This window comes from Tinamus guttatus, unplaced genomic scaffold (assembly GCF_059628265.1).
Source record: "Tinamus guttatus ecotype Peru unplaced genomic scaffold, ASM5962826v1 Tinamus_guttatus_pri_ptg000008l, whole genome shotgun sequence".
NCBI lineage: Eukaryota > Metazoa > Chordata > Aves > Tinamiformes > Tinamidae > Tinamus > Tinamus guttatus.
In genome coordinates this window covers 3478555-3500428 of record NW_028288542.1, presented here as the reverse complement: position 1 = coordinate 3500428, position 21874 = coordinate 3478555, and the positions used below count along the sequence as shown (strand labels likewise).

Genomic DNA, 21874 nt, shown 5'->3' with positions numbered 1-21874 from the left:
CATTGTCAGATTCTAAGTACAGCATGAAGTTTTCTTCAAACAGTTACAATCCTACCTTTTCAGATAGTTACAATCTTATCTTTTTGAGGGTTCTCATTTTGTGTAATATTTTTCTTTTCTGCATGTCTTCACATTGCAGGGAAATCCCAGATTGCAGAGAAATTGATCCAGTGCTTGATCTCTGCCATATTGTGCATTGTTAGAGATTAAGGGTTGCAATAGCACTGTATGTAATGTTTGTATCATATTTATCTTTGTTCCTTTATAAACTAAAAAAATCTATAAACTAGAAATGGAGTTTTTCTACAAGCGTTACTATATTTTAGCAAGGGTAATAAGTGCCTGAGGGGGACATAAATGTTAATATATTTGTATGAAGTCTGAAAAAAGCAGTAAAATAAATGCCCATATGTTGTTATATTTTGTGCAATACGTTTCCATCCCATTTACTTATCTGTTTAATCTTTCCCAGGCATATTGTGTGGTCAAACAAAACTAACAAGTCAGTATTTTCTCCTGTCCTCTTACTTATGTCAGATCAGATCCGTGCCATTAACGTGTTCCTCTACACCATTAAATCTATTTACTCTCATCCTTTCTGTCAGCAGGTCAGTCTGTTAGTTTTTCATTAAAACCAAATTAATGAGTTTGCTCAAACTAACTCCTTCCTGTTTTAGTGTATTTTGCTGTCTTTATCTGCTCCTCTCTCTGCATTTTACTTTAGAGGGAGAATAGCCGCTCCCAGGTTCACATCTTTTGTCAAACATGTGAAAGGCTGATTCTTACCTTGGCTTAAATGAATGGAGTATCTATCTTTGTTTGAACTATCAAATCGCAAAGGACAATAAAAGTCAAAGAGAATATGTCAGGAATTCAAAACCAGCCTGGCTTTCATTGAAAAATGTGACAAGGCAGGGGTGTTTGTCTTCTCTTGGCAGTAGATGCCTGGAGAAGGCCCTGGAGTTTTTTTTCATGAGCTTTCAGGCATTGCCTGGCTTTGGCAATGGGATTGCAAAGACAGGCTTTTCAACTTCTGCTTGGACCGAATTTTCATGGCCACGTGTTTTCTAAAAAACAAGTCTTACATTTGACTAGAAGCTAATGATATATATATATATATTTTTTTTGGACAAAAAAATACCCAAAATGTTGTAAATATTGCATATCTGTTACAATTTGTTAGTGTAAGTAGGAGGAAGAATAGGGAGCACAGACCAATGGAGGAGTCATTAAGATCATCTCTGAGGCAGGAGGCAGAGCACAGGGATAAAAAGCAACGAATTAAGGATGTAAGAAGAGGCCAACATTGAAAATGCCATAGTTTCCAGTCTGGGGTAGGTGTCAGGTAGAATAGGCAGGGCTCAGAGTTTGGAGGATTTATGTTTGTGCCTGCAGGACACACCAGAGACAATTCACACTTAGTGATTTGGTAGAAAGTAAAAGGGAGCATAATCTCAGTGCTACAAAGCTGATAAAGGTTGGGTTGGAAGGACTGAGTAAGACTTTGTGAAAGAAATGATGGCTACCAGCTTTGTCATAGACCAGTGTAGTGGGAAAGTGACTTCAAAATCATATTATGTAAAAGTAATTCTGTTTTAAAAGCATCAAAATTATTGTATAGGGTAAATAAACACGGTAGAGGAAAGATAGAAGTTAAGGCAAAGATCAGTAATGGGAGAGAGGAGGGAAAGGCCAGTAAATTTGGTTCTCCTCTGCTTCTGAAGTGGGGTGCGCTTAGCCTGGGAGAAAAGGCACCCCTGTAATCAGTGTTTCTCACTGAAATAACTCTGTATAACTCCTCTTACACACATTACCAGCCTTTCACCGTGACCAAGCTGCTGAGAAGTACCTGCCTGGGTGGGTGGTGTTTGAGATAAAGACAGTGTCGTGGCTGCTACAAGATTTTTAGACCAATGTGTTTCCCTTTCTTGCACGGAATGAAAGTGATGTGCTAAGCTCAGATAGCCAACTAAAGTTGTAGCTTTACATTCCATGGGTAAAAATATGAAAAAAAAAATCAACCCACTGTAGAGCATAGCATTTTGTTGTTGAACCATCTATCTATCAACCTGTTGGTAAATTTTCTTCTTCAATTTATAGCTTTAAAACCAGAAAAAACGAAACTTGCTGCTTGTGGAAGAAACCACACTTTAGTTTACACAGGTATGTAATCTATATTGTATATGTCTTGAAGGTAGATTTCTTCCTTTAGTTTCATGCAAAACTTCATCAGGAAATCCAGAACTGTTTAGGAAAGAAAAAAAAACCTCAAAAGGAGGCTATTAAGATGCATTTTCTATACAGTTCTTTGAATGCTTGTATTATTCCACACCAAGAAATGTATTAATTAGTATTATATAGGAAATTGCTAGCAATGGAAGGAAGAAAAAATTTGTTGCCTACATTTGAAGTGCAATTAACAATTACCAATTTTCCTTTAAAGGACTGTAAAAGTATACTAGTGTTTTTATGTATCTGTACTCAAATTTATGTTTGACAAGTAATGTATCTTCAGCAGTGTGCAATTGTATATTTAGGTAAAGATACATAAAGGATACTGTTTTGAAGCCTTCCAAAGTTTGTTGCATTTTAGTTAAGACAAGGCATTTTGCTGTTTCTTTTAACAATGTGACTTATTTAGTTTTAAATAAAAAAATCATAAATTTAAACTAAAAAATATTTTTTTTAGAGAGACAGTATACAGAGATTTGATGCAGATGTTTGTCAGGCTTCTAAAATTTATGGAAAAGAATAGCCCACTTTGTGTTTGCAATCCTTATGTTTACAGTGATGTTGTAAGGAGTGTTATTTATTAGAGGATTTATACATGTAGATACCTTGAGCTCTGTAAGTAAGATTATTAAAATAAAACAGCACATTTTAATAACAGTTGAGTATGCCAGACTGCACAGGGTAAGTATTAGTCACTTTTAGTGTATGCTTTACCTAAATAATTTGTGGCTATTTATACAGCAAGGACCATTTATCAATTCTGTGACAGTTGCTTATCACATTTGTGTCCGGGTTTGTGTTGTTAGTGGGCCTTATCTTTTTCATAGATGAGCACTTAAAATGTGAAACATACTAAAATATATAAATTTCCTTTTAAGGTAAAGATAACAATCATCAGCTATAACTTCAATATTAAGATTGTAAAACAGGATAAAGAGCTACTTAGATAAATAGAAAATGATTTAAATGTTGAAATGAGTAAAATAATTATAATAACCTATGCAAAAGTATGTTTCATTCGCAGGGTTCAAAACTATGAAATTATGCATCTCTTATGTACTAACATGACTTTAATTTTCTTGCCTCTGATATCATTCTCCATTTTCCTACCATTTTATCTTAAATTCAATTGTGCAGTCTTTGGGAAAGCAGATTCTTCTGGCTACCGGGGCCCCTGGAAGTCACTTTGTTAGAACTCTTGAAGCACTTCAGATTATGTTTACTTTTTAGATCCATGTCCAGGATGGTGGAGAGGCTCCCTTGGTCTAAGTACATGGAAAAGCTTTAGCATGTTCCCAATGAAGTGTAAGCAGGACTGCCTCCTTGCTAGTTACAACACAAAATCTGCCTTCACCTTTAGAATATCTCAGGGCAGTAGACACCAACTTTTCTGTTATATTTTTTTCCATAGAAAAATTAAATGACTTGCCTCAGTATTTCTGCTGTCTTGCTGTCACTGACGAGAATGTGCTCATTCTGTGTATTACATGTGCTTTTCTGTGTGCAGAAAAAGGAAATGTATATGCTGCTGGAGGTAACAGTGAAGGTCAGCTGGGATTAGGTGACACAGAGGAAAGGACCACATTTCATTTAATTAGCTTTTTTAGCAACCAGCACAAGATCAAACAGCTAGCAGCTGGATCATACACCTCAGCAGCAATAACTGGTAAGAGAAACAGCTAATAAAATCTGTGAATGTGTTTTCAGCTTGGTGTTCCAGGGGTACTTGTTTATTAGCATTGTCTGCATGTGTGTGTGTTTTCTGTCTCCCTGTCCCCTTTCCTAGTCACCCCAGAAATTGTTTTTAGCCACTTCCTATTTCAACAAAATCTGACAAGGGTGGCAGTCTCCATAATTTCCCACAATATTTGTGAAAATACTTTCAGATCAAGAGAGAATATTTTGTGCTGGCAGCCATATATAGTGGGATCCAAGCGTGTAAGTACCAAGAATTTACACAAATAAGAGATAGTAATAAATGCCCCAAAGTGGGAAGAGCTTCAGTTAGTTACCACAAAAGGCAGCTACAAAACATGAATCACAAGAAAACTCGGTTTCTTTAATTCCACTTTCTATTACAACTGTTTTGCTCTACAGCTGCAGGCTCTACAACTGTGTAATTGCTGATTCTCAGGGAGACCTAACCTAGGCCGGCTTTCTCCAGTGGCAAAGCTGTACAATGGAGACTTGATGAAATCCAAGCGGCTATATTACTTTCAACCACTGCTTGGGTGCTCTTTTATTCCCCTGTAATCTAATTTTTATATTTCTCAAGCCTGGCTATAGGGCAGCTGTTTCTGTACGTGCTTAGAATAAATTATTCAAGCTGTAATTTCAGAATGTAACAGAGCATGAGAAAGTACAAGGGAGATGCCAGGCTGTCCTTTGGTTTGTTGTTTTTTTGTAACATTGCCTAAGATCTCATTAACCCTGTGGGTGCTGGGTTTTGCTCATTTCAGCTTATTTTTCACCAATAAATACACAGAGAGAAAACCACGTTTTCTAGAGATTTTTTATCCTTTTTTGATGCTCATTTTTACCTTTTTCTACCTTGTTTTTTGCTTCTTGTTGCTGCTATTGATACCTTTGTCAACAGAAGGTGGTCTTAGTAAAGTGGGAACACCTATTGTGATAGCTTGAGGAAAGGAGAGCACAGCTGGGTAGGGTAATCACCTGTGAAGAGAAAGACGAGGAAAGAATTAGTAGGATATGTTACACTGTCCATATTACTTCTTTCAGAAGAAATGTATTTACATAGTATTTTAACTGTTGCCATTATGGTCCAACAGTAGTTATCACTATGTTTGCTCTGTCGCTTTTGAAAAGAAGATATCCTTTTACTTCAGACAGTTCTGTAGCATTGTACTAAGTATCACTTCATGTCTCTCTGATGATGACATTTAGCAGTCATACATACATTTTATGGAAGTCTTTTAAATGGTTAGATTAACTTTTTATTAGCGTACTTTTGGTTTTAAGGCCATTCACTTTCTCTATCTTTATTTTAGAGGATGGACAGCTTTTTATGTGGGGTGACAATTCAGAAGGTCAGATTGGCTTGGCTAATGAAGCCAGTGTCTGTGTCCCTTGTCAAGTGGTTGTTGGAAAACCTGTTTCCTCAGTATCCTGTGGATATTATCACTCTGCCTTGATAACAGGTAAGAAAATGAGAACAGTAGTTACTACACTTAAGTTGGTGGTTCTCGTTGTTGTCTTGGCAAAAGTAGCTCATGAGACATTAATTACTTCCAAAAATAGGTATGTTACTTGTTATAAATGCTCTCGCGGAAGAGAAAATTACCTACCTAGCTGTCTATGACCCTGGGAAATGTTACCAGAGACAGCTTCTCTGAAACGTAATCCCTAATTTACTTGGGAAACTCTGATGTAATCTGTTATATAATTGTATATTTATGATTGAATTAGTAATATGGTGATTAGTAATGAGTAATACGAGAAAAAAATGCTAAGAATATTTTGCATTGGCACTATGTTTTACAAAAAGTTGTTAGAAAGAATGTCTTACCACTCTAATTTTGTTTTCGTGAAAGCTATGACAAATGTAGATTAATACTATTTTTTCAATAATCCAACTTTTGATATATTTGTTGTTTGTCTGGTGATCAATTAATCTTCCTCTTCCCTAGAAATGCAAATATTGAATAGACTATTGAATAGATTGAGGAAAAATTCATTTCATTTGCCAGCACTGCAACATGATTGTCAAGGTTTAATGTTATATGTTAAATTTTAAGTTTTGAAGTAAATTAAATAGGTAATATATAAAAATCTGAAATTTTTGAGGAGAAGTGAATGTTGCCATGAGCTGGCCTCTGATTTCCAAACCAAACCTCTTGTTTTCCAAAATGATGATGCCTCTCTTTTCTTTTTTAATAATACCAATGTGGTTCAATTTATCAATCAATAATGATAGTATTAAACATAAATGGGAATGAATTCCTCCAAGGTGTATAGATTTAAATGATCAAGCTTTACGGTTTAGTCCCATTGGAATAATTAAAGATTTCAAAGAATTAATAGTTTCAATTGACAAGATTTTAATGGGTACCCAGGAACTAACCCTTTAAATAATTTTCTCAGTTTACTTGATAAATGGTACTTTTTCACATACAGTGTCTATATACCAATCCAAGAATATGCCATTAACAGAAGTATTAATTGGGTGAAGTATTAATTAGATGTTACACCAGAAAAAGTTGTATGCCCCTTTTATTATATATATTTTATTAGAGTAAATGAATGAAATGCCAAATGACAGGTCAGGATCTGAATATCCATTAGGAAATGTACAACTCTCTGAACTTGAAAGGAAGGATATCCTCACTTCTAGGATGCAGTGAGAAGGTGTGTGTTTCACCTCACAGACAAGAGCTGAAGTTGTGACAAGGCTACACTGGGGTGTGACAAAAGTTCTCTTTCTGATAAGGAGGTGAGGGCAGGCACCTAAATGCATGGAGGGAACAGCGTGTGCCGAATGCTCTAATGAAGGGGAACCTTTTAGTGGAGGGAGATGAGAAGGAGGGATTAGGGTAGCAGCTGAATGAGAAAATTGGGATGATATATGTTGCAGGGCTCAGCTGATGAGCATGGCACCATATGGTTTCCTTTTGTAATGTGTTTACATTTGACATCAGCAGTATACTGACGAAGCAAACTGTTAGGAGCACGAGCACATCTAGGTTAAAATATAAAAGGTGGTTAGTGAGTACATAGTCTGGTCACAGAGTGCCCTCTCCAGGGCAGGATGTTCATTAATAAGAGCAAACACGAACTTTTTAGTAACAAAAAGAGCACATCTATAAAAAAATTACGGCATTTGGTCATCTTAATTTGTGCTACAGTTTCACCAAATAAATCCAGTAGTATCTAGCAAGGAAATCACTTGTCAATGAAACTTCTAGTTGTCAAGAAACTTCTAGTTTCCTTTTCAGTCCTTTAGGACATTTTTTTTTTGCAATATCACTTTCCTTTTTCTTCCATTGCCATTTAGGATATTAGACTGTTAGATTTGAAGCATGTCTTGCACAAAATGACAGAAAAATAAATGAAAGAGCTGAGAGTATGTAGCAACACTGTTGGAGGCCACATACAGATCTTTGTTTGACTAATCTTTGGTCACACTCATCCAAAGGGAGAGTGCTAAGGCTGGCAAGCACACACACAGAATCAGAGAATCACAGAGTGGTTGAGGTTAGTTGGAAGGGGCCTCTAGAGATCGTCTAGTCCAACCCCCCTGCTCCAGCAGGGACACCTAGAGCACGTGGCACAGGGTGGCGTCCAGGCAAGTTTGAAGTTCTCCAGAGAAGGAGACTCCACAACCTCTCTGGGCAGCCTGTGCCAGGGCTCTGCTACTGTCACAGGAAAGAAGTTCTTCCTCATACATAGCTCATTTGTCTACTGGCACCTTTCTCCGTGCCAGAAAAGAGCTGGATACAGTGGATCTCTTCGGGTGTTTTCCCCTGCGAGAACTGTTACTTATATAAGCAAGGTTAGGCAAAATTCTTACTGTGAAAAAGTCTTCAGAGAGAGCTTCATGGGTACCCAGAATTCCTTCCGTTTATTTTCTTTGTGACTATTTTTAAGTGGCAGTTGAAAAGCTCATCCATTCTGCTTCCATATACGTTTCGCATCCATACACAGAATTCCTGTGTTTGAGGTGGTTTCAACAAACTTGACCTTGAATAAATACTTCGTTTTTTTTTCTTGATTTATACAAGGACTCCTGGGGTGATTAAATTCTTTTGCCTACTTCACTTATATGCCACCAGCCACTTTTCATATCCTCCCTCTTCTGCAGTGTTTGTGCTTGTCCTTGACAGCCAAAGGTAGTTTTCCATTTGCTTGTCCATCCCTGACATGCTCCTGTGACCTAAGGTTAGTGACACAGTATGGTCCACATTAGGGGCAGCTTAAACTCTGAGATTGTGAGAAGATTCACATGAGAGAGGAAAGCAATGACCCAGGTCTGGTGGGAATATTGTGACCTGAATGTTCTTAAAATGCAGGTGTGCTGCACACTTATAATTATACTCAAAAATGATCTCTGTTTGGCTGCATCCTTTTTATGCTTGATAGCTATTTTTTCATGATTTTAGACTACTTTTGCCCAAGAGGGATGTACAGTGTATTAAGAAATTGTTTTAGTGAATGGATTTATCTTTGTTAGCTGGATTATTAAGTCAAAAAATGTAATAAATTTGATTTTTTGGGGGAGTCAATGAATGCTTGACCATTGGAATCTTTAATCCTATTAATTAGATGGTGATTGGATTAATGCTTGCTGTACAGTAGTGTTTAGAAAGAAATGCTGTGGCCCCTTCAAAAGGAATTGCATGACTAGTTAACTCCCAAGTGTCTTTCGGGGGCTTATGAACTTTTTTACATGGCAGATGGAATAATATTAAAACACTGATATTTGCCTTCCAAAAATTTCAGACGTGTTTTTTCTTCTTTCACTCAACAAAAGTGAGAGAATCCCTAAAAAGATATCAAAATCGGAGTGTGAACTCCTTTTGTTGTCAGTGGAATGGTTTCATTACAGAAACTGTCATTCTACAGCTATTTTTTTCGTTAATTGGGCTAGAATAAAAAGTGAGACAGCAAAAAACTGTGAAGTATCAGTTGCCTAAGCATATTCAGAGCACTTGTGTATGCAAGAAATAAAGCAGAAAACCAAACTGAACAGAGAAGCCTAAACACAGTCCAACTAATTTAGTTTAGAACTAAAATGAAATAATTTTTTCTGCAGCTGGGGTTTTCTGCTGCTTCTTAAAAACACAAGTTGAAATGACTAAAGAACATCTCTTGGGGAAAAAAAAAGTATAGAAGAATGCATTGTAAGCTATTTCTGCACAGATGCGTACATATACATGAACTAGGGTAATTTCAGAGGTTTTGTTCAAAATATTTTTTGTAAGCATGAAAGAGAAAATGTCAGGAATCATTAAAACATAAGGATGATGTTGGATTTCAAGCTTTATATTGAGGGAAGATTCAATGAAATTACGTATTTCTTAAACCATTTTTGACTTTATCTTTTGAGATTTTAATTCTGAGAATGAGAAGGTTCCCTCCTTGAGTGCTTCTTTTGCCTGAGTTTTGATAAGCTTCACTTTTGATAAGATTCACTTTTAAATCATGTCCTTTAATTTTTTAGTTGGTTTAATAATTTGACTAATCTCTTTTGCTTTTGAGAACATACATGCAACCTCAGTCTGAGCTTTAGTAGTAGAATATAAGTATATGGTGTGCTACTAAATCTAGTAGGTAAAATTATCCTATAATATTCATAGTTTTCTGTTGCACCGATTTGTGTTTGCAGAAGCCTTCACGCCTCAGACTTTCTTCTGAGTGCGTCCTGGGAATCCTGCTCTGTTCTGTATTTTGACAGGAGATGGTGAACTCTATACTTTCGGAGAACCTGAAAATGGGAAACTGGGGTTGTTGCCTGAACAGCTGAAGAACAGCAGAGTCCCACAGCCGGTACCAGGAATTATGGAAAAAGTTAATAAAGTTGCTTGTGGTGGAGGACACACCGTGGTGCTTACAGGTGTGCAAATTACCTGACTTTTATATTGCCCTGTAACTTAGTAATCTCAGTTTACCTGAAAGAACATACTTCAGTGCCACTGAAATGTAAGATGATCAGTGTTTCTTTTTTTCTGAGTAGCTTGAAAGTGATCCTGAGAGATGAGGGGAGGGGAGTTTTATGGCACTCCTTCAGTAATAAATTTTAAATGACCTTGAATATGTGATGTTTAGGAAGTCACTTTCCAACTAGCTGCCTGTTAATACTGATAAAGAGATGCAAGTTCTACTAGATGCCTAAATGGTTTAAGTATTCCTGTTGTAGTACTGAGTTTGCATGAGACTTTGAGCAGAATCTTTAACATATCAAACTATTATAGTGCATTAAATATGTCATACAACTATACAAAACTCAGTGTATAAAACTCATATATTAGTTCACAGGATTGCAGGTAAAGTACTTCAAGATGAAATATGAAATATATGAAATACATTACTAGACTAATAAATAGTTGTGTGCCAATGGTACATAAACTTTTTAAAGATATAATTGTGAGGTATAGCTAGCTCTTAATTTCTACAGATTCTAACCTAAATTGTTTTGTTTCTGTTTTTTTTTTTTTTTCCTTTTTACTATATTTGTCTAGTCTCTCAAGTGCATTTGGGCTACAAACCTTCTTTCTGGCACATTTTGAAATATCTTCATCAACTCATATGAATAGAAAGTTCTTTGTGTGATTAGAGCTGTTTCCATCAGTTTGCAGAGGATACCAGACTACTGGAGTAAAAAGGCATCTGTTAGGCCTTTGAGAAGGTGCCTTTCTGATTCTTAGGAATAGGGAAGATAAAACAAACCTCTGATTCGTCCGTGCGTGCTGGGGCAGTGACTCCACTAAGCAAGTATTCAGTCTTTGCTAGCGATGGAGGGGGAAAAAGAGTATGAGATACTCCTTAGCTGTGAAATCTGAAGAGTCCTGCAGCACTGGGAGGCTTCTGTTAACTAACATTCTGCTAATTTTGTTCAGCATGTGATTTTGGATAATCCTTGATATGTCATATATGAATTATTTTGTTTTCACAGTAAGTATCAGAGAAAGTGCTAGTGAATTATTTTTATAAGAAGAATATTTTGTAAATTTGGAGGGTGAATAAAGGCATTATCTTAATAACTTCCGATGCAAATTCACAAAAAAAAAATGCTAGTGTATTCCTAGAAATTTGAAAGTGAGAAAATACCAACAAAATATATTTTAGGAGATACAGTAATTTGTTATCTTTGCTGAAACATAGTAATTGGCTGACTTTCTTAAATGTGTTCACAGTGTTTGTGCAAAGTAATAATATGGTTTTGAATGAAATTTCAAAGTTGATAACCATTGTCAAAACTGAAGCTACTGCAATTTGACATCAGAATGCCTAAGTGTTTAATTCCTTTTTGGCTTCACCTGGCAGTATAACAATTTAGATGGCTAAAAAATTTAGCAGTAAGAAGAGGGAAGACCCAAGACTTTAATAATTGACTGTAATATAGAATTCATGGTAGAACAGAAAAAGAACTCTAGAAAGTGGGGAAATAAGCTAGAACCATATCAGATATGTTTGACTTTTTTCAAGAGTCTAGGCCTCATGAAAATTCACCCTGAACTGGTTCAAGAATTGAGACCATCTTATAATTGTTCATTGTTACCCTTCATAGTTCAGCAATAGGGATGGGGGAATTTGAAGAGCCTGCAAATTATCGATAAATCACTGTAATTTCACTGGCTGAAAAAATGTTGAGAAAATTAAATAAGCTGTTGATAAGCAACTGAAAGCAGACAAAAGCAAGTAGTTTAGGACCAACATAATTTTTCATGAGGTTTTTGAATAGTGTTGACAGGATTTCTGTGGAAACTAATATGGCACAAAAGACAAGTACAAATAAGATAGCCATATAATGCTGTTCTTATAGCACCATAGATATGTAAGAGAAGTTTTGTATGTAAGAACACCGAGAGAGCTTTCCAAAGCCAAAAGTTATCCTGGAGTGTCAGACCAGAAGAAGAAGAAAATGTAATTGTGAGGAAACATTTAAAAAGGGGGTCAAGTTGGTTAGTGTGAAAAGGGGAAAACAACGGAAAGACATGGCACCAGTCTTCAAGTGCGTAGCAGGTTGCTTCTCAGAGGAAGGCAATAACCTTTTCTTTTTCTGAGATCTCGGAGTAGAACTTCCATTGCAGCAAGGCCTAAGTTGGATATTAGTTGACGTTTTCTAGCTGAAAGGAGAGCCACAATTAAAAGTGGGCTGTATAGAGAATTTGTGGCAATTCAATGACAGTGGTATCTCTGTGATCGAGGAAGAGGTGATAGTATAGGATCCAGGGAAATCTAGAGCAATCTGCTTGCTTTCTCTTTCCAGAAAACAAGTTTTTTGTTTGTTTGTTTGTTTGTTTTTTCTTTTCATGGTCTGATGGCATAGTTCTTACCATGGTTGCATTACAGCTTTTCTCATAATCATTAATCCAACTAAATGTCTTATATTATCTATCTTATGTAATTCCTATGAGGTTCTGGGAACTCCAGTAATTTAAACAGAAATCTCGTCTTTCCTAGTTTTCCTGATCATCTTGTTGGTGCCGCTGTATGCTCATGAAAATGTCTGTTTTCATTGGACTAAATAATCGTAAAACTGTAAAGGAAGAAAAGGCGTTTTGACTTGGCCCACAGATGATTTCCAAAATATCGTCTTTTGCTTGTAATGAATTCTGCAACTGTATAGCATCCCCCTAATAATCTCTTTTCGTAACCCAAAATGCAAGAGCTGTATAAACAAATAAAATGTATAGACATCACTCCTTATATCTGTATTTTTAGAATATTCATAGGCATGTGTTGTTAATCTGGTAAAGTGCCTTTAGGTTATGAAACAAAAATTTCTAAAATGTAAACTGAAAATCTGATTGAAAGGAGTTAGTTGTAAGTAATTTGATGTGGTATTGTACTGCAAGCCACTGAGAGAATAAAGGCTGAAATGATGTGCTGGATAAGATCATGAGTAATGATAATTCAAGCTGCAAGATTTTGGGTGAGTTAAAACTCCTTTAGGAAATGTATGAAGAGGAAACAGCAATAGCCAGTCCAGGAAATAGTGCAAATATTCGTCTACATTTCAAAGCTTTTGTCTCTGTTCTCACACCAACATACAGTCTCACCCATGCAGTATTTTATGTCATAAAATGACATAAAATTCATTCTCTGTATGAAATCAGATTATCATTATTAGGAAAAAATTACCATAAATTTGAGGCCAGCAAACGTATAAATCCTAGCAGTATTTTATTGGTCATAAAGTGAAGTTCTGCACAAAGAATTAGATTATCATTATTGATTATTTTTTTAACCACAGATCTAAACCCAACCAATAGAGATTTTTAATGATATTTGGTGTAATAACATTACATTACACCAAATGACTGTTACAGAGATTTAGTTGGAAGTTGTATACTCAGATGACATCAGCGTTTTAGTGAAATCTCTGGAGGCAGAAGCTAGAAATAGAACGTGGAGGCAGAGTATAAAAGCTGGAAAACAAGTGGATTGAAAAAAAAAGGTTATAGTAAGCAATATCTTACTAAATAAGATTTACTTGACTATGGAAATACCTTTTATAATAGGAGACAAATAAGACAGAGATTCAGTGCTAGGTTTGCTGGCAGTCCAGTGACAGAAGGTCCAGTTGAGCCAAGAGAAGAGGAAAGCAGTATCCTGTGAGAAATGTATTTGCCTAAAGATTAATAATTGTTATGGTAAAACTGAAAGTTCAGACAGATTTTTTCTAAAATATAATTCAGCTATTACTCCATTAGCTGCAGCTATGAAGTAGTGGTTCTTGAACAAGGGTAGAGGATAAAGGAAATACTTTCTCAGGTGAATGATGCGTAGTCAGGAGTTTTAACATGCAGAAATTCTTCTGACTCATACAGTATTTACTGCTTAATGTTTGGGAGAAAGAAAAGATTAGAACACTGTGATTATATAAATACTGAGTGAGGCATATGGTCAGTATAGGATTTCCACCAGAAATTTGAATCAATGTGGAATTAGGTATTACATTCTGACATTAAGTTGCATGACCACAAGTTCAGAATATTGGTAAGGCTTCAAAGGAAGTCAGACAAAAACATGTTTACTTTTATCAGGTATTAGGTATATTAGTCTCCTAAATTAAGAAACTGTGCCATGGATTAACAAATTCTGAATTTTATGTTTCACCTTTTGTGGAAAAAATGCACTGGTTGGCTTTGGTAGCACAATATCTGTTGATACAGTTTTCATCTTTTTTATCTTTTCAGAATCTTTCCATTTTTCCGAGCATGTCATTTCACTCCTAAAAATACTGTGTGAATTTCTAGCTATTGCATATTCCGCTACTTCATCTATCTGATTTAATGTAGGAATAGGATAGGACACAATGTTGGTTGTGCATCCTGGCTCCTTTCTTCTCATCCATTCTATTTAGGACTTATCAAATTAGAAGAAAGCACAATTCAGTTATCTTACTGAACATGAGACAGGTGTCTTCCTGACTCTCATTCATGATTAGTCTATTCCAAATTACTTCATTTTATTTATTTTATTTCTTTTCTCATGGTTGATCTCTCTTCTATTTGCGATTTTGCATGCTAAGAAACATTAAAAACTGTTTGAAATCTCTGCAGCAGTGTATCAGAATGAGTGGTAAGCAGTATGCATTAAAATAGTGCATTTTGCTGTGAAACTCCAAAATGGGAAAACCTTATTTTTTTTCTAGAAAAAGAAAGTTGAGCTGTTGAGAGCAATGAGAAGAAAAAAACCTACTTTTTAAGGATTGAAATTTCGAATATATTTCTAGAAACCATCTTCTTTAAAAGTCTTATATTTGCCTTTTTTACAGTTGTGCTAGAAAATAAACATCATAACACAGTTGAAAATTATTTGCCACAAACATTTTCTCACAGTAGGAGCACCAACCTATCCATTTCATGACAGTTTATCAGCTTATCCAGGAAGGTCATATCCTCATCCCAGATGACTTCTCTTGCTCAGAGACTACAATGACGTGCATCCACTCGCCAGGAGTCTTGCAAATGCTTTCTACTGGAAAGAAACATGAGAAAGCAGCAATCCCAACTTCTGTACTTTTTTAACAAGCTCTTAAAAAATGAACAGAAACTATTTCTGAATCAAGAAGGTTGGAAAAGCAGAAACAGATGATTTGGAGTAACCTTAATATCTACCATTTTTTCAGATGAGGACAGATTGTTTGGAAATAATCCTCTCTATAAAAGGATATATTACCTTCTTTTATTCTCTAAAGGGAGGGAAAACGAAGATACTTCAAAGGAAAAAGTGAAGCAGTCCTTGGAGAATAGATAGTTTGACATCATACATAATACAGAACATTAGTGCATTAGTATGTAAACTTTTGGATTTTTCCTCTTCTGTCTCAAGGAGTTTTTTTAAGAAGAAAAGAAAGTCAAGATATCCTTTTGAAAGAGAATGAGAGGGATGAAAAATCTCTACCTTCTCATGACAGAACTGAGAAACTGATGCATGTAGGATTATTTAGATTTATCAAACTCTTTCTTAAGTTTGTATACTACTTATACTGAAATCCTCAAATCCAGTTTACTGGTTCTGGTAAAACCAAGTTTTGGGTAGACAGATGTTTTTTACAGTAATATTTTTCAGTATAAGCTGTCTAAAAATAAAACTATAATAGGAGTGAATAGCTTATTGACATACTAATAATAAGGTGGTTCAAGGGGAATAAAGCTGTATGGAGAGCTATTAGAATATCTGTGTGTTTCTGTTATTCTGGGGATTTTTAACTTTACACAGTTTGAAATATATGGGAAGCAATGCATGGTTCTTACAAAGATTCTTGGAACTCCCTCAGTTCTTTCATCACAAAGCATGAGGGAGAGAAAGAATCTGAAGGCTACATAGATTTTTGCATAGAATTATTTCGTAGGGACAGCTGTCACTGAGATTAAATGTACTCCAGAAGACTCATGCAATGAGGGAACATATACCAGAAAGCATCCCTGCTCTTCTAAAAAAAAAAAAAAAAAAAAAAAAAGTAGTAAAGTAGAAGTATTCCCAAATTCCCAAATTGGCAAAGTGCAGGACATCATTTGGAATATGGAAGTGACTGATTTCTGGATAGGCTTTGAAACCACTTCTCTTCATCCTTCAGGGCCCCTTCTCATGGGATGCTACAGAGGCAGTGGAAATTTTCTTCTTATAAAGACACCCCAGTTTGTTTTTAGATTGGTTTGTTCTCCCCCAGAAAATAGATTCCCGTACCTCAAGTTTGCCTCTGGGAATATCTTCCTCTAAACATTCTTTGTGAAAGAAGCATTCCATGCATCAACACAGGATTAAAGATAATACCCTCCAAAATCCTCCAAATTAAAACAACTACATTGATCAGATAAGACTATGTAATTTGAAAATGATAAGATCTGCCTCCAAATAAATATTAAGACAAATACAGTGTTTTAAAATAGAACTTATGGAATCAGCCATCCTGAGAAATCCATTTATGAAAATGAAGATGAATTTTTCTTAGCTGACTTAGGAAAAAAAAAAAAAAAACTCTTTCAGAGTAGTTTCCTGATTATTATCAGGAAAGTAGGAATAACAGGAAAATCAGTATTCCTTGTTTTCCTTTAAAAAGGAACTTTCTTCTAAGGTGTTGCTTTCTTGCACTGAAATTTCCAGTAGAGGGAGCTTTACTATTAAATTTAATAGAAAAATGGCTTTATAAAATATTTTGTGTCTTCAATCTAAAAAAGTTGAGACCATTATTGTTTTTCATTAATTCATGACCCCTTTAAAACAGGTGGAAAACTATTTCATAGATAGATAATTTTTCCAAATATAGTGTTTACAGTATTTCAACCTGGTTCCTTTGTAAATCTGAAAGTTCAATATAAATTTGCAAGTGTCCTATGGTAGCAAATTGAAATCTGGTCCATTGCTTTTGCTGTTTCTCTGACAGAAGCAAAAGATGGTTTGGGAGAATGGTAACATAATTTGTTTTTAGTATTTCTTCTTCTTATGTGTGACTGCTCTAAGAACAACAGCAAAATGATACTTGATTACGCAGTATATAGTAGTTTTGTGGTGCTGAAGCATACATTGCTATTCCAGTAACCTCGTTTCCTGAACATGAGTAAGGAAGGGCTCAAAAAGTAAAGATTCTCCTGCTTTTGCCATTCTGTACGTTCAGTTGTGGAAGCCAGTTCCTCTCTTGCTCTTGAAGATGGTGACATTTTTGGCATAGTGGCGTCCATGTGGCCAGAGTGGACAGGCTCTGCACCCTCTTCATGGTAGCGATGTATTGCTCCCAAGTCTCAGTTATTTTTGCTTAAGGCAGAATTTTTTTTTGTCCTTCCCAATCTTGCACAGGTTTTCATAACTTTTTGCAAATGTTGATGAGTATTTCTGTCGATTTCTGTTGTTGCCTGCTGGCAAAACAAAACAAACAAACGAACAAATAAAATTCTAGGAAAATGGCCCCTCTTCCCAAAAATAATTGCTCTTTGTATTTCCCTTTCTGAGCATAACCTCAGCAAAATTTCCAAGCTTCACACTCATCTTTGGTTTGGAGGGAGGGCTGGGAATGGACACACCAAGAATCTTTATGGCTTTGGAGAACCTCACATTCTTTTTCCTGGCACAGACAGTCCATTAAATGGACAAAATGTGCAGTGTGGAAAAAATGATTATTCTGTCACAAGATAACACAATTATAGTGTTCTCTGTGCTGAAGACAGAGTTGATTTGGTAGCCAAACACAATACTTCTGTATTGTTCTTGTTCTGCTGTTGTTTCGATATTTTCTTTCACACAAATTAGTAAATTAGTTCTAGTTTAAAGACATCTAGTTTGTTAAATTTTGGTTCATGCAGTGTATGTGTTGTAAGTAACAAGAAACTAAGAAGAGACTATTGCATTTAAAAATGCACATATGTATAAACACTGTGGTCTTGAATTAACTGCAGTAAGCTCCCATAAATTTTTGTTAGCTAATATTATGTGTGCAAGTGGTTTATAGATCATTTTGTAGTTATGCTAGATGATAGAAAATATATTGCATGGTCAACCATTCAAAATTCTTTTCCGAATATATTTAATTTACTGCTTCACTACCTGTTTCTTTTTTCTCTCAGTATTAATTGATAAAGCATTGCTTTTTTGAAGCCAATGTCATTTAAGCTGCATTTTGTTCATAGAAAGTGGATTATAATATACATGGCAACACATTTGTTTTTAACTTCTGTACATTTTTAGAGAGAGATGTATATACTTTTGGACTGGGACAGTATGGACAACTGGGACATGGAACTTTTATTTTTGAAACTTCTGTACCAAAGTCTGTGGAACACTTGAGGAGGCATAAAATACTCAGCATTGCATGTGGGGAAAATCATACTGCTGTAATAGCAGGTACGTACGTGAAAGACTCTGAATTGCACTTCTAGTGACTCTCAGTAAGCTTTCTGTACAAAATGATTAGTATAAAAAAAAGGATTCATGAAGAGTTACCATTTCTAAAGGTTGAGTGGCCAAAACTATGTGGGAGTTGGTGAGAAAGGCAAATTGGATAGTAGGAATTTCTGATTAACAGTTATATGTAGTTCTGTACCCATTATTTCCTGGGGAACTGCAACCTCATAGACATGCCTTGCAAACAGGTATTCTTGTTTACAAGCCTTTGTTTCACTATACATTTCTTTCCATTTTCTTTCTCAAATTTTCAAATGTCAAGACTAACTCTAAGACTGTACTTTGAAAATATACATATTTTTGGATTGTACTCGTCCACAGAGAATCTAAAAATAGTTATTAAATATTATTGAAAGAGGAATATTCCTTACTTGCACGGTCTATTGCTTTATTTGTAATGGTTTTGTCCTGTTTTTTTTTTTTTTCTATTGACCTTTGTTGTTAATAACATCCCTTTCTCCACATACAGAGAATGGCCTCATGTTTACCTTTGGAGACGGGCGACATGGCAAGTTAGGACTTGGAGAGGAGAATTTTGTAAACCAGTTTAAACCCGTTCTATGTTCTAACTTTCTGAGATTCACAGTCCTTTTGGTAAAACTTTTTGTTCCTGCTTCTCAGACATGAAAATGTTTGTATTGCATGAGACGTTATTAATGACTGCTGAAATCTCATTATAGATTTTTTTTCTACAATGTTTAATTAATAGATAACAATAATTTGGAAAAGAAAGGCAGCTTATTGAGCTGCTTATTCAGTTTTGAATGTACTTAATTTGGGCTGTACTTTTAGGTTTTTATTTTTTCAGTTTTATTCAGTAGCACCATTCCACAATGTTTTGGTTTGTAGATCTCATAGTATCGTATAAAATAAAACACTTGTAAGGGGGAACTGATACCTGTTCTGAAAACCCTAGAGTGATGTCATTTTACTTTTAGTGATTTTACAGTGAGATATTTAAGAACTCTTAAGAAAATTTAAGCTATTACTTTTTTAATCCAAGCAGGTTGAGAAAAGAGAATTAGTCGTTTCTTTTAAGGGCATTGTTTTGATCTGTTTCCTGAGGATCTTGAAAACTGTCACAGAAAAATATCACAGATTGCCAGTATCAAAAATACAAATATGACTTGGGAATTGAAACTTTCTAAACTGTGAATCCTGCGTTTTTTATATAATGATACCTTATCTACTGGATGGCGTTAGTACTTTGCATTCCTTTCTGTAGATTTTGTGATAAGATATGTAGGTTTGTGTCTTTTTAGTGATCAGTGTTGTTAACATTTGACTCGCATCAAAATAATGATCTACAATCCTTTTGAAAATCAGAGGAAATATCAATAATAATAATTTGTTAAGTTTTACCTAAATGTAATGTACTTAAGTAAGAAAAAATGAATGGGGCTTATTAAGCATCAGTAGTCATATTTATGTATTATTTCCTTCCTAAAATCTTGAAGCAAAATTGCCCATTTAGCATTTTTTGTTTGCTTAAATTCCTGGAGGTGACTAGAAGACAATGAGATTGTTGTATTGTTACTCATGAAGTAATCAGAACTTCGGTTTTGTGCTGTAGGTTGCTTGTGGTGGTTGTCACATGCTAGTTTTTGCTGCTCCAAGGCCTAAAGGATCTGAAGAAATACTCATAGAAGATGTGCAAAACTGTCTGACTGCTACTACCTCTGGAATGAGCATAGTGTCATCAGCAACAGGCACTTTACAAAAAACATTATCAGCACGAATGCGACGTCGAGCAAAGGTAAATTCAGAGCTATTTAGAATTGCCATAGGTTTTTTTTCAAAAAAAAATCACCTTAATATTACAGCACATACCTAGCAGATAAATACCTCTCCTCAAAATAAATGTTTAATTTCAATGTGTAAAAATACAAAGGGATTGCTATCCTGTTGACATAATTCATGCAGGGAAAAAATAGATATTGGTCCAGATGTATTTTTTTATGATGTGTGAAAAAGACTTATTTTCATTTTCAGTTCTATGAAAAAGACTCAATTTCTTTTTGTTTTCAATTCTAAACTACATAGCCTGATCTTTTGTGTTTATTCTATTCTCTTCTATTTATGGGAACCTAACTTTTTGGGGAGGGGTCCCTCTGAGTTCTTGAATAGATTGAGCTAGTTTACAGTTTAGAAAAGGGAAGAGGGAAGTTTCAGTCAGCTTTAAGTGATCCTAAGACCATACAGGTACTTAGAACAGTAATTTCTTATCCTTTACTTTCACCCACATATTTCCTGTGCTTTCCTTGAGCAGTACAGAGATCATCTCAGTTACCTGTCTGAAAAGGTAAGGTAACTCTACCGCAAAAACACAAGAGATGAATTTGTCTTTGTTTTGTAAAAAGATCATAATGCTATGGATTAATTACCTAGATGTATTTTTTTGTCAAAATAGTATTTTTATTCTAAACAAAAATCAAAGCTTTTTTTCTCCCCCTTGTCTATATTTTAAGACTCCATAGGTTACCTATTGTGTAGGGACTACATAAAATATCTCATCATGTACCTCTCCACTTTCTAGGACTATAGACAAGCAAAATGTGCAAGAAATTTTGTTCAGAGCATCAACTAGAGGAAAATGTTTCTGCTGCGTGTGAGAGGTTGCTTATATTTTAATCTTCATTTCTTTTCCTAATAATTTTCTCATTTCTCTTTTGTTAATCTTCTAAAGGAAAGATCACCAGAACAGTTCCTAAGAATGATACAAACCCTCCCTCCACTGGGAGGAAACTTTTTAAAGTCTTCATTGCATGTGACTAGCAACACCAGCCTACCCTATTTTTCTGCAACAGATCTTCCTGAAGTTAAGCCTATGGAGTTGGACCATGAAACAGGTAAAATGTCTCAACATTTTGGGTAGTCTTCTATGAGAATTAGGTAGTTTGGCTTCCATCGTTTGTAAACGCTCAGTTTGCACATGAAGCAAGGTTCCAATTCAGTCTTACTTCATGAGGCTCTCACAGAGTATGTGCATAAGAGCTGAAAGTATATAGCAAAAAAAGAAATAATGACTGCAGCTAATAAAGTGTAAATGGTACAGTATTACTGAAAAGATTATCCAAATGGAGCTTTGTTCCCTGGAATATTTATGCACTGAAAGACTACAAAAGTGGTCAGACAATACAGTGCACACTAGCTAGACTTTTGAACTATCTCTAATATTAATATAAACTGGTGGAAAGTAACTGCTTTAACTTAGTTTGGGGGAATGATGAATCACATTGCTTTAATCCTATTGCAGTAAGATAGAAATAATTCCTTTATCATAGAAGAGTGGGATGTTCTGTTTCCTATATATCACTTGTTCCTATGGTATTTGTTTACGTTCCCTATTTTATCTTAAAGAAAAGAATCATCAAAAAGATAAACCCTGTGAAGGCTCTGAAGAAGATTCAGATGATGAAAATAATCACAGAAACCTTGGAGATACATCTGACATCCTAAATGTGGTAATGTATTTCACTAATTAATCCATTGTTTTTATGGAAAAACAAAGCAGCGAAATCATGTTTTAGGGTTCTAGTACAGAAATTTTGTCTAGCCC

At 35.2% G+C, this 21874-nt stretch overlaps 1 protein-coding gene across 2 annotated transcripts in view; it reads left to right on the top strand.

Moving 5' to 3' along the window:
- The window catches only part of RPGR (retinitis pigmentosa GTPase regulator), a 36409-nt gene that overhangs the window by 9413 nt on the left and 5122 nt on the right, over window positions 1–21874 (top strand). For both annotated transcript variants that reach the window (XM_088521927.1, XM_088521934.1), the window contains exons 4-12: window positions 2101–2163; window positions 3740–3898; window positions 5241–5390; window positions 9644–9802; window positions 18100–18255; window positions 18785–18909; window positions 19889–20071; window positions 21002–21164; window positions 21676–21779. In XM_088521927.1, coding sequence (XP_088378053.1) covers window positions 2101–2163; window positions 3740–3898; window positions 5241–5390; window positions 9644–9802; window positions 18100–18255; window positions 18785–18909; window positions 19889–20071; window positions 21002–21164; window positions 21676–21779 — 1262 coding nt within the window. The remainder of the gene's footprint in view (window positions 1–2100; window positions 2164–3739; window positions 3899–5240; window positions 5391–9643; window positions 9803–18099; window positions 18256–18784; window positions 18910–19888; window positions 20072–21001; window positions 21165–21675; window positions 21780–21874) is intronic.